This window comes from Microtus ochrogaster (assembly GCF_000317375.1).
Source record: "Microtus ochrogaster isolate Prairie Vole_2 chromosome 14 unlocalized genomic scaffold, MicOch1.0 chr14_random_3, whole genome shotgun sequence".
NCBI lineage: Eukaryota > Metazoa > Chordata > Mammalia > Rodentia > Cricetidae > Microtus > Microtus ochrogaster.
Window position 1 is genome coordinate 711,086 of NW_004949098.1, and position 11,182 is coordinate 722,267.

General features: G+C 54.3%; 3 protein-coding genes across 5 annotated transcripts in view; 1 reads left to right on the top strand and 2 right to left on the bottom strand.

The window, feature by feature from the left end:
• Nucleotides 1–4,300, bottom strand: part of Loxl3 (lysyl oxidase like 3) — a 17,716-nt gene extending 13,416 nt beyond the window's left edge. The window contains exons 1-3 of one of the 3 annotated variants that reach the window (XM_026788005.1): nucleotides 4,225–4,300; nucleotides 2,814–3,158; nucleotides 1,034–1,197 (exon numbers count right to left, since the gene is read on the bottom strand). In XM_026788005.1, coding sequence (XP_026643806.1) covers nucleotides 1,034–1,197; nucleotides 2,814–3,126 — 477 coding nt within the window. In that variant the 5' untranslated portion in view covers nucleotides 3,127–3,158; nucleotides 4,225–4,300. Of the gene's footprint in view, nucleotides 1–1,033; nucleotides 1,198–2,813; nucleotides 3,185–3,527; nucleotides 3,741–4,224 lie in introns of those variants that run through there. The other 2 variants (XM_026788006.1, XM_013352856.2) reach the window with 2 other exon arrangements.
• Nucleotides 4,301–5,066: 766 nt separating this feature from the next.
• On the top strand, nucleotides 5,067–7,594 carry Dok1 (docking protein 1). The gene is made up of 5 exons (XM_005364691.2): nucleotides 5,067–5,141; nucleotides 5,458–5,757; nucleotides 5,874–5,967; nucleotides 6,088–6,272; nucleotides 6,436–7,594. The coding sequence occupies exons 1-5, from the start codon at nucleotides 5,082–5,084 to the stop codon at nucleotides 7,243–7,245; spliced, it is 1,449 nt and encodes a 482-aa protein (XP_005364748.1). The 5' UTR covers nucleotides 5,067–5,081; the 3' UTR covers nucleotides 7,246–7,594.
• Nucleotides 7,595–8,523: 929 nt separating this feature from the next.
• Nucleotides 8,524–11,182, bottom strand: part of M1ap (meiosis 1 associated protein) — a 74,820-nt gene continuing 72,161 nt past the window's right edge. Inside the window, exons 8-9 of the mRNA XM_005364692.3 lie at nucleotides 10,118–10,258; nucleotides 8,524–8,682 (exon numbers count right to left, since the gene is read on the bottom strand). Coding sequence (XP_005364749.1) covers nucleotides 8,524–8,682; nucleotides 10,118–10,258 — 300 coding nt within the window. The remainder of the gene's footprint in view (nucleotides 8,683–10,117; nucleotides 10,259–11,182) is intronic.

Here is an 11,182-nt window from a genome sequence, read left to right on the forward strand (position 1 = left end):
GATAGATAGATAGATAGATAGATAGATAGATAGATAGATAGATAGATAGATAGATAGATAGATAGATAGATAGATAGATAGATAGATAGATAAAATAATAAAAATCCCAGTAGCAATGCCGTGCCACCCTGAAGGAACCCCGGTTGTGTCTACTGTTGGGACCACCGAGACAAGGCTAAGGAGGAAGCCAGGCCAACTGCCTGTCAGGGGGATGTGCCCCAGGCGGCAGTGTGTGACAGGGGCAGAATGTGCCATGCCCGAGAGATAATAACAGGGCCCAAAGGCACTTAGAAAGGGAAGCTATAATAAAGTCTGCTTGAAGCAGGAGGCAAGCTTCATAGGAAGTGTCGTAGGACGAGGAGAAAGTATAAAGATACCGAGGAGAGCAGCAACGTTGGAGGGAGGGACGGGTGACCAGGAATGAACTGGAGAGGCTCGTGCCAGGTTTAGTATCTGTGAATACTTAAAATAGTTGGATTCAGGAGCTAGAGCTCTTCCAGAGGACCTGGGGTTCAGTTCCCAAGACCCCACGGCAGTCACAACCACCTGCAATCCAGTTCCATGGGATCCAGCGGCCTTTTCTAGCCTCTGCCTGCACTAGGCAGACACCGGGTGCACAGACACACATGGCTGCAAAGCACTCATACGCAGTTTTTAGAACTGTATCTTGCAGGGCAGCAGAATCTCATTTGCCCAAACCTTCCAAGTTTCCCAGAAATTTACATTACCCCATAAAGGTTTATGGGATCCCTTTATATCTCTTCTAACCACATCTGGCCATCCCACAGCTTTTTTTGTTTTTGTTTTTGTTTTTGTTTTTGTTTTTGTTTTTTGAGACAGAGTTTCTCTGTGGTTTTGGAGCCTGTCCTGGAACTAGCTTTTGTAGACCAGGCTGGTCTCGGACTCACAGAGATCCGCCTGCCTCTGCCTCCCGAGTGCTGGGATTAAAGGCGTGCGCCACCACCGCCCGGCTATCCCACAGCTTTTTGGGTGTGTGTGTGTGTGTGTGTGTGTGTGTGTGTGTACTACAGACCTCGATGACATTGGAGTCTGAGAAGCCAGGAAGGCGCTGGTCCTTGCAGATGACCCCAGCATCCTCATCGTGGGTACAGTCACTGTTTCCCCAGCCCCGGGAGGCACATTCTGTCACACTTCCCTCAGTCCCACGGCAGCTCAGATTGTCCAACCAGATCCGGCCTGTGGAAAGGGAGGTGAGCAGACAGAGAAATGCTTGAGGAAGAAGGGGAAGGAGTAATGGGGCTGCAGAGGAAGCTGGTGGCTTCATGTGGCCTTAAGGATAATTCTGGCCCCTCCCTTTTTCATGAGAAGGGACAGGGGACTCTGGGGGGGAAGAGGAAAGAGGGTATAAGGTTGATACAAGGTTGGTGGTGATCTGGGACACTGAAAAATTGATGAATTAAAACAACACCAACCAAGAATCAATGTTTGAATTCTCATCAATAAGGATTCATTCAATAGTAGCTATAATTAAGTCTCTGTTATTGCCAAACGCTCTGCCGTAGTATGTACCCACTAATCATTAGACTGGAGCTGACAGATGGCGACTTTATGTAAACAGACGGGGGCTCCAAATATGACATAACTTACCTAAGAGTCTGACTTCTCACTGAGACTTGGGAATCCTAGATTCTTTTACTTCACTCTGGCGTTCTTCCCTGTGGCATTTTTCTGTATGCCTACGTTGCCTGCTGCCACAGAAACCCTATTTTTACTTTCCAGATCATATTCAGTATCGGTGACCACTCAGAACTGGGAGGGACCTTCTCAAAGGTATGCGTCACAGCCGGTGTTCAGGGTGCCTCACCTAGTCGAACAAAGCTTACCGTTCTGCCTCACAAGGCCACAGAATCACCAGAAAGTCCTTGTGACTCTTTACAACTTTCCCCAACCAGGTCTGATTCAGTCCTTCGATGCCACCCAGAAAACCCTTCAGCCATGACCGGCCTTCCTGAATATGAACACGTAATTGCTAACTGAGGCTTGTTTGTTTCTGGGCCAAACTTTTTTTTTTTATAGCCATGCCTCCTGAAACGTGGCTTCTGAGAGTGGTTTCACTGTTCTCTCTCCCATCTCTGTCTCCCGTTTCCTCCCTCTTTCTCTCTAGAGGACTGATCAGGGCAAACACCACCTCGGAGCTACACCCACCCAGCAGTTCCACTTTCTACTGTCCCTCTCCAGGTCCATCTCCAAGTGGCACTCTGTCTCAGAAGGGGTAGAGCCAGTGGGCACAGGGGCATCAACACAACAGCAGGTTGCATGTATGTCTGCTGACCAGTCCCACTGTGGGTCCTTCTGGTCTGAGCACGTCCAGCCTCAGAGGATTGTGTCCCAATCCTCACACTGGTACTTGTGCCGAGTTCCAGCTTGCTCATTTTAGCTCTAGCCTGGATCCTGATTTTGCCAGCTGTAGTATATGACCCCTTCTAGCCATGGGGCATGCAGACACCATTCACCAGCTCTCACATTCTCATCAAGTTAGCTGCATTTGGATCACTCAGGGGTCACCTGCACTGGGCCATCCGTGTGCATGGCTCTGCAGAATCTTTGCAGAAGAGAACTTATCAATGCCCCCCTTCTTTGTGCACATAGAGCATTGGAGGCTCATGGGAAGCCCGGGCTAGCCCCAGGTCATATGGCCCAGAAATCACTGTTAGATGGTTTATTATCCATGGATTTACTTAATTCTATCCACTCTCGGTGTACCACGTCCCCATGGCTGTGCCATCATGGTGTTCTTTCTGTGTCTTGAGCTACGTTAGGTAATGTCTGGGCTAGCCCGAAGCATCGCTCACCTGTTCCTGGGCCATATTTGGCACTATGAGTCCAACCCGTGGCTTCTGTGAAGCCCAGCTCCCGGCAGAGGACATGGGCAGCCTGCAGTGTGAAGTCATCATCGCAGATGGTGCCCCATTCACCGGCACGTTGTATTTCCACACGGCCCTCATAGGGCTTTCTAGGAAAGCCAGCCAGTCGGAACCTCAGCCCCTGGCTTCCCGCCTTCTTCTCTGGGTCAGTGGAAGGGGATGGAGACCCCACAGTGGAGCCGCACAGCAAGGGCAGCAGCAGTCCCCAGGAGTAGCAATACCACACACTGACAGGTCTCATGGCAGGCAAGGCCCGAGGAGGGCACTAAGGGACTAAATGAGATAGGGAACAAAACAGGCACAGCCTTAGAAACCTAGTTATGGGGTGCGGGGTGGGGGGAGGCCCGCCTTTCCCTTTGCAAATAACAAAACTGTTATAAGTTGTTCTGTCCCACAATGTCCTTCCCTAGTTTGGCATCATTATCATCATTCCCTTCCTCTTCATTTACTCATTCATGGGCTGGGTGTGGGGTTACAGTGTGAGCATGGCCCAGATAAACAGAGGGATTGGGAAGAGACACACAGAGAGGGTGACCCAGACGGACAGGATGTGAGAGGAAGGAGGGAGACTGTGGGAATGGAGGGAAAACCAGAAGGACACAGACTAGGTGACAGACACATTGAGATAGACGTGATACAAACCCCGGTGACACAGAAGGCACAAGCCACGAGGAGAGGGAATAAAGGCCACAGTGCAGGCACAGGAGAAATGACAGGAGGAGCCCTGCAGCAGCAGGCTCAGACAGCAGTACAGGCGCAGAGAGCCTGGGAGAACAGCCACAGCGATCTGAGAACTGAATGAGAAGACTATGATGCCCAGGCAGGACAGACAGGCTGAGGCTAAACAGAGAAGGAGGACTTTCAGCCACCCTCCCTAGCACATGGACTCATAAATATCCTGCAGGGTCAGGGGCTCCCGGAAAGCTGGGTTCAAGCCCGGCAGGGTTTGTCCAATCTTCCTCTAACACTACTGTTTCTGTCACCGGGCAACCACAAGCTAGGGCTGGCTCCTTAGTTCAGGCCTTCTCTATCCAAGGCTGAAAACAGCCCTCCACAGCAAGGGGCCCCCCAGAACTGCTTCCCCCAACTCAGACAAGACAGCTTTGTTTGGGGGGCATTTGGCTTGGTAGCCCTGGTTTAGGGCCTCCTAACTACACCCTGAAGCCTCCATCCCAAGATCTGCTCAGCTCGCCACTCTTGCGATTCGCTCCTTTAGCAATAAGAAAACAGTCAGTTGGTCGGCTTTTCCGACTGACTCCATCCCAAATCAACTTTCCCCCTGGTCCACCGTCCTCTCCATCCCCAACTCCTTCCTCCTGGCCTGCAGTGACTCCCCTACCTTCTTTGCCTAGGCAGAGAGAGCTCCAGGGGCTGGGAGCAGAGTGCTGGTCCTGGAGATTAGTTTTAGGACTTCCCCCAAAAAATTGTTCGGCCAGGGGAGACTGGACCCCCCCTTCCTCCCCCCTCTTCGTTGGTCCCTCCCACATCCCCTAGAGCCCTCCCACATTCCGCTTTCTCCCTCCATTCCAGCCAGGCCAGTTCCCTCCTCTAGATCTTCCCCTCCCCCGTGGAGCTGGCTGCCGTCCCCCTACCCCCCACCCCTCTCCCGACTCAATGAAGCTTTCTTCCCCCCTCCCCCCCCCCGCAGGTTGGAGGTCCGTCAGACGCGGTCAGGGTGCTGGACTTGCAAACGGTTTCGGGATCGGCCCCTGTGGAGGCGGGAAACTTTCCAGCCCCCAGCCGTTCCTTCACATCCCCCGCTAGGCTGAGTATCAACAGTCCAGTTCAGCTCCAGGGCTGGGCCGTGGGAACAGGTCCCGCAAGGGGAACTAATGTTCCGAGGGCCCCCTTGGTCGTTGTGGTGCCCCTGGGGGCCTGCGGGTGATGTCACGGCCTTCACTCTGATGTCACGTTAAGCATATGACATCAGTCTCAGCCCCCCACCTCCCAGGCACCACGGGCCTTTGGTTGGCAATCACAGCTTCCCTGAGTGGCACCACTGTGCGAACGATAGGATAAAGGCCCCAGTTAGTTTATCTGGGCACCCTGACTTCTTCCTGAAGGCTCCTCTTCCTCCAACCCCCATCATCGCCGCAGGGGCCAAGGAGGAGCGGGCACGCCTCCGGCACCCTGCAGCCCCGCCCCGCCCCACCCCCCGCCCTCGGGCCAGGAAGCGCGGAAGAAACCGCCCGGGCCATGGAAGGAGCTGTGATGGAGGGTCCGCTCTTTCTGCAGAGTCAGCGCTTTGGGACCAAGGTAGTGTGTGTATGTGTCTGTGTGTGGCGTGGGGGATGGAGAAACCCCTCGGACTAGAAGTGGGTGAAAGTATCCAGAAAGAGGGAAGGGGCCGGAAGCAGGTCGGAACGCCGCGAGGGCAATTGTAGAGCCCCACGACGTTCCCTTGAAAGCCCCAGGCTGTTCTCTCCTTGGTGCGGAGTTGGGATGGCATTATCTTTGGGAAAGTGTCCCTTCCTGGGAAGCCACAGGCTCAGATCGGCCTGCATGGGGGGGTCTCTTCTTCCCCGTGGGGCGCGTGCTGCCGCGCACTACCGCGTCTTTCGTTTATTCCCAGAGGTGGAGGAAAACCTGGGCTGTGCTCTACCCGGCTAGTCCTCACGGCGTAGCGCGGCTGGAGTTCTTTGACCACAAGGGGTCGAGCTCTGGAGGGGGTCGAGGCGGCTCTCGCCGTCTTGACTGCAAGATGATCCGCCTGGCTGAGTGTGTGAGCGTGGCCCCTGTGTCTGTGGAGAGTCCCCCAGAGCCCGGCGCCACTGCCTTCCGTCTGGACACCGCACAGCGCTCGCACCTGCTGGCGGCGGACGCCCCGTCCAGCGCTGCCTGGGTGCAGACTTTATGCAGAAACGCCTTTCCGGTGAGCTGCCCTGGGCCTAAGGGACCCTGCGAGAATGGGGCTATTACAGCGGCACCGGACCTACTCCAGACCCAAGGGAATTCTATATAAGGTTCTCGATGTGCCTTTTTCCGCAGAAAGGCGGCTGGGCTTTGGCGCAGACGGAGAACCCGCCTAAGTTTTCTGCCTTGGAGATGCTGGAAAATTCACTGTACAGCCCCACCTGGGAAGGTAGATGCCTGGCATGAATGGAGTGGGGGAAAGGATGTGCTCTTGGGGAGCTAGTGTTGGAGTCTACCGAGTCCCTAGCCTGCCCCAGCTCTCCTTCCCCTTTCTGTGTGTTCCTTCCAGGCTCCCAGTTCTGGGTAACCACGCAGAGGACCGAGGCTTCTGAACGCTGTGGCCTGCAAGGCTCCTACATACTGAGGGTGGAGGCCGAGAAGTTGACCCTCCTGACTTTGGGGGCCCAAAGTCAAATCCTGGAGCCGCTCCTTTTCTGGCCCTACACTCTGTTGCGACGCTATGGCCGGGACAAGGTACAGGGGCTTTCTGGGAGGATGATTGTCAGAGAGGGTGTAGGGTAGCTGTAAGCCACCAATTCCGTCCCCAGGTGGTCTCTTCTCTGCAGGTACACTAACTTGGTCAGGCCTGTGGGCATCTCTTGTGGCACTCATAACGTGTTTCTCTTCACACCCCCAGGTAATGTTCTCTTTTGAAGCGGGCCGCCGCTGCCCCTCTGGCCCTGGGACCTTCACCTTCCAGACTGCACAGGGAAATGACATCTTTCAGGCAGTTGAGGCTGCCATTCAGCAGCAGAAAGCCCAAGGGAAGGTGGGACAGGGACAAGATGTCTTCAGAACTGACTCCCATGAAGGGGAGGCCGAGGGGAAGGTGGTTTCCTTTCCTGTTCCTCAGGAGCCCCTGGGCAGCCCCCCAGCCCTATATGCTGAGCCTTTAGACTCCCTGCGAACTCTCCCAGGACCTTCTCAGGACTCTCTCTACTCGGACCCCCTGGGCAGCACTCCTGCTAGGGCAGGGGAGGGGTTGCAGGCAAAGAAACCTCTGTACTGGGACTTGTATGGGCACGTGCAGCAGCAGCTGCAGAAAACCAAGCTGACGGACTCCAAAGAGGACCCCATCTATGATGAACCTGAGGGCCTGGCCCCAGCCCTTCCCCGGGGCCTTTATGATCTGCCTCAGGAGCCCAAGGATGCATGGTGGTGCCAGGCTCGGGCGAAGGAGGAAGGCTATGAGCTCCCTTACAACCCTGCTACAGATGACTATGCTGTGCCACCTCCTCGCAGCTCGAAGCCTGTGCCTGCTCCCAAGCCGCAGGGCTTGGTCCTTCCTGAACCTGGTTCCACAGGTGGCAGTGGCAGCAAAGGCCACAGCTTAGACACAGCACTGTACAGCAAGGTCCAGAAGAGTGGGACCTCAGGGACTTGGGACTGTGGGCTTTCTAGAGTAGGGAATGACAGGGGAGGGGTCAAGTCAGAGGACTCCACCTGAGGCAGCTGCTGATAGTTCACGGGGAGTTCATGCTGATAGTTCATGGGCACTGAAAATCAAACCTGTTATAACCAGCAGGAACCAGAGGGTGGGAGGGGCCTATGTTAAGGCTAGGGAACCAGAGGCGTCAAGGGATGACCAGCTCCAGGAAGTCACAGGAAGTAGAGAAGGCCAAGAGATAGGCTGTTGGAAGGCTCCTAGTGCTAAGGAATGGATGGCTCATGAAGTAGGCCTGTGGAAGGGGACCCCTGGTCAGAGAGGATGCACTCTGGGGAGGCCAGTGTGGATCCTAACTCTTGTGTTGTTCTTTGCCAGACATATTTTTAATTTATAAAACAAATCTCATTAAAGCCAGTTTGGGTTGAAAAAGTCTGTGTGTGTGAATAGACACAGTGGCCATGTGCTGGGAGGGTGTGGAGGGATCAGGAGAAGAACCAGAAAGATGGTGGGGGCTGGGGAAGAAGGAAAGGGTAGTGGCTCAGAGCCTGGGTGGCCATGGGCTCACCTGGGCTGGTCTCTAGTTCGGTGGCCCTGCGTCAGTTGTCTGCTAGCCACGATCCTTAACTTTCCTCTGCAGTCCTCCCACCAAGGGTGAGAATTTGGCTCAGCTTCAAAAGATTGCATTGCCTGAGCACTGAGTGTCATCCAAAGCCTAGGGAAGGTACTTGACAAATGGCAGCTATGTTTCTGTAGTTCAGGGGATCTGACAGGAAGGTAGGGAGGTGTGGGGAGAGGAGATGGGACAGGGAGTAGGCTTCTTTCACAGTGTCTACTCCCGTCTGCTGGGCACAAGCGCCCTGTCCCCTCCACAGACACAAGCTTGCCTACAGGGACCGAATGGAACTGAATGACACTGAAGGAACTGCTGTGGGCGGTTTGGGAAGGGTACTCTTCTGGACCAGGGTGCAGGTTCCAATGTCTTCATTTTTCTTGAGCTGTGAAAACCTCACCATGATTCTCGAGTTGCAGTTTCCCCAAGGGTGACCCAAGCTCATGCACCTTCTTACACAAAGCTGCAGGAAGAAATTCTGGCCTAGTAATGCTCCTAACAATGGTAGAGGCTTACTGGACATTTATTTGTGTCAACACTATCAAATAACCCGAATGAGGAAGAAAATCCCTGCCGGACAAAAGACAGGCCTGGGTGTGCTGCTTTCAGCCCCAAGTTGGGCAATGACAGTACTGGGGACAGAGGTGAGGAGGCTCAGATGGAGAGCAGGCAGATCCGCACTCAGGCTGCCATCCTGTGCGGTGTGGCTGTGTCCTGGCACTGGAGGCTTAGGTCTGAGAAGGATACTCTTCCTCTGAGTCAGAGGGCAGGAAGGTTCCCAAGGAAGTTTTGTTGGCTGCTGACGTCTTGGGAGCTCTACCTGGGGCTGGAGTCACTGTCAGGGGGACCACCGTTGTTCGAACTCTGTTGGTCTGGGACTGTCCACCCTGCAAAGGACAATGGGAGTCTTGTATGGAGACCAGACAGTGCCCACGTTCTCGTCACTGGTCTCTGCCCGACTCTGGTCCCAATTCCTTCCCAGATCTCATTTCTAGAGCGGCACCCTGAAGGCCCAGGGTAGTGACTGCATTCCCTAGGCTGCAGTACCATCTCCTTGCCCAGTGCCCTTCTCTGCCAGCTTGCCCTTCAAGCCCTCATCTGGCCATTGCTTCTACTTCTGGAGTTCAGAAACATCCTTCTGCAATTGTAGCTAAGACAGAAATGGAAGTTTTTCCTAAATGCTCAGTTACAGAGAAACCAGGAAAAACCACTGAGCAAAAGGAAATCTTAATGCCGGGTGGTAATGGCACATGCCTTTAATCCCTGCACTCAGGGGACAGAGGCAGGAGGATCTCTGTGAGTTCAAGGCCAGCCTGGTCTACAAGAGCTAGTTCCAGAAACAGCTCCAAAGCTACAGAGAAACCTTGTCTCAAAAAGGGAACCCTTAATAAAATAGTCGGTTTGGCTTCAGAGGTACAACAATCGTCCTGCCTTAGCTTCCTGAGTGTGGGGATCACAGGTGTGGGCTACCATGCTTGGCTTCTGGTTTTAAGCCTTTTCTCCGGAGCCCCATTCTGAGGTACTAGTCCAGGTCTGTTTCCTCTCCGTCCTCGTCCTCAGAGAGGCTTCCCTTGCTGGTGTTGTGATTAGTGATAGGAGCTGAAGCTCCGGTCAGCCTGAAGCTCTAGATCCTTTCCCTTCCCTTAGGCAGCTCTACTTCCACCTCCCTGTCAGCCTTTTTATCTTATTTTTATTTTTTTCCCATAGAGAGGGCTGTAGTTCCAGTGTGGCCTGTAAGCGTAACAAGACAGGTAGTGGATGACTAAGAGTTACAGACAGAATACCTAAGCCACGGGCGTGGTGACCTCAGGAGGCTGAAACGAGTTGAGGGCAAGCTCAAGATCAGTCTGGGCTATAATGTTACATCGTGAGCCCAGTTTCAGGAAACCAAACCAGAGCCCAAACCAACCGACCCCCCTCTCCCACAACTGCTGCTGTTGCAGGCTGGAGGGAGATAAAGGACTCTCTTAGACCCAGGGCACAAAGGGGATGGGAGCCTAAAGGGAAGGATTGGGGAAGGAGGGAGAGGTACCTTTCTTTTTTTTTTTAATTTTTTAAATTTATTTATTTATTGAGGATTTCTGCCTCCTCCCCGCCACTGCCTCCCATTTCCCTCCCCCTCCCCCGATTAAGTCCCTCTTGCTCATCAGCTTGAAGAGCCATCAGGGTTCCCTGACCTGTGGGAAGTCCAAGGACCACCCACCTCCATCCAGGTCTAGTAAGGTGAGCATCCAAACTGCCTAGGCTCCCCCAAAGCCAGTACGTGCAGTAGGATCAAAAACCCATTGCCCTTGTTCTTGAGTTCTCTGTAGTGAGAGGTACCTTTCTAAGGCCCCTGCTCTCCCTGCTTGTGGAGAGGCGTCCCTGAGGCTTGGCATAGGTGTTACTCAGATGTGAGTACAGGTGGCTGTCAACTTGCAGGGGGTTGTAGGTGGCTCCCAGCTCCAGGCCGGCTAGTGTGCTCTGAGGAGGAGAGGAGGCATTTTATTCCGGGAACTCAAAGTCATGGAACTCGAGTACTGAGAGGCTGGGGGAGGGGGAGGACCCCAGCTGCGGTTGAGGCTGAGACAGATGAGTCCCACCGGTGTTCCGCCCTACGGGGATGTGCCTGAGGGGATGTGCCTGTTTCAGGCGAAGGAATAGAAGTAGATGGGAGACTCTGAAACCCTTAATACTGGCCCCAGGAATTAGTACTGGCCCCAGGAATTAGTACTGGCCCCAGGAATTAGTACTGGCCCCAGGAATTAGTACTGGCCCCAGGAAGGGTTACTGGATTCTGAGAAAAACCAGAACTCTCCGAGAGGTACAAGGGGTCCAGTGTGGAAGGAAGGGGAGGTGTGTCTTCAGGTTACACGTAGGGTAGGGATGCTCTGGGCCTTAACACAAGTACGGGGAGTTCCCAGCCTGAGGTGAGTGGGGTACAGCAGGAGGACATTGGAGCATAGCATTCCTGAGTAGTTAGGTTTTCCGGCCACAACATCCTGTGCCAGGAGCCGCAGGCCCTGAAGTGAGACCCGCCAGGGAACCGCGGCACTCCTGCCCACCTCTTAGCTGCCAAGCAGCGAGCACAATCCCCGGCTCTGTCCTTCTGCTCCTCAGCCGGCCAGCCAGCTGTGACTGTGGTTCCCACTCTCCCCATCCAGAGCCTCCTCTGTCACCCAACCTGAGGGGCGCAGACACAGAGAGGAGGGGAGGGAGAGTAGAGAGGGAGGAGGTGGAGGGAAGGGGAAAGGGGTGCTGCAGAAGGCAGATCCTGGCTTCCTGCCTCTTTGCATCTGAGTTTCAGACTTGTGCTCCTTTTCCCCAGCAGAGGCCCAGAGCACAGGAATGCACAGCATATGACAGGACTACAGTGTCACACAGGTGCACAGGAATGCACATGCATAT

Excerpts from the sequence above, each read along its gene's own strand:
- Dok1 (XM_005364691.2), top strand. The coding sequence starts at position 5,082 with ATGGAAGGAGCTGTGATGGAGGGTCCGCTCTTTCTGCAGAGTCAGCGC. Across the intron at positions 5,758-5,873 it reads TATGCAGAAACGCCTTTCCG|AAAGGCGGCTGGGCTTTGGC; the intron begins GTGAGCTGCCCT and ends CTTTTTCCGCAG. Across the intron at positions 5,968-6,087 it reads GTACAGCCCCACCTGGGAAG|GCTCCCAGTTCTGGGTAACC; the intron begins GTAGATGCCTGG and ends TGTTCCTTCCAG.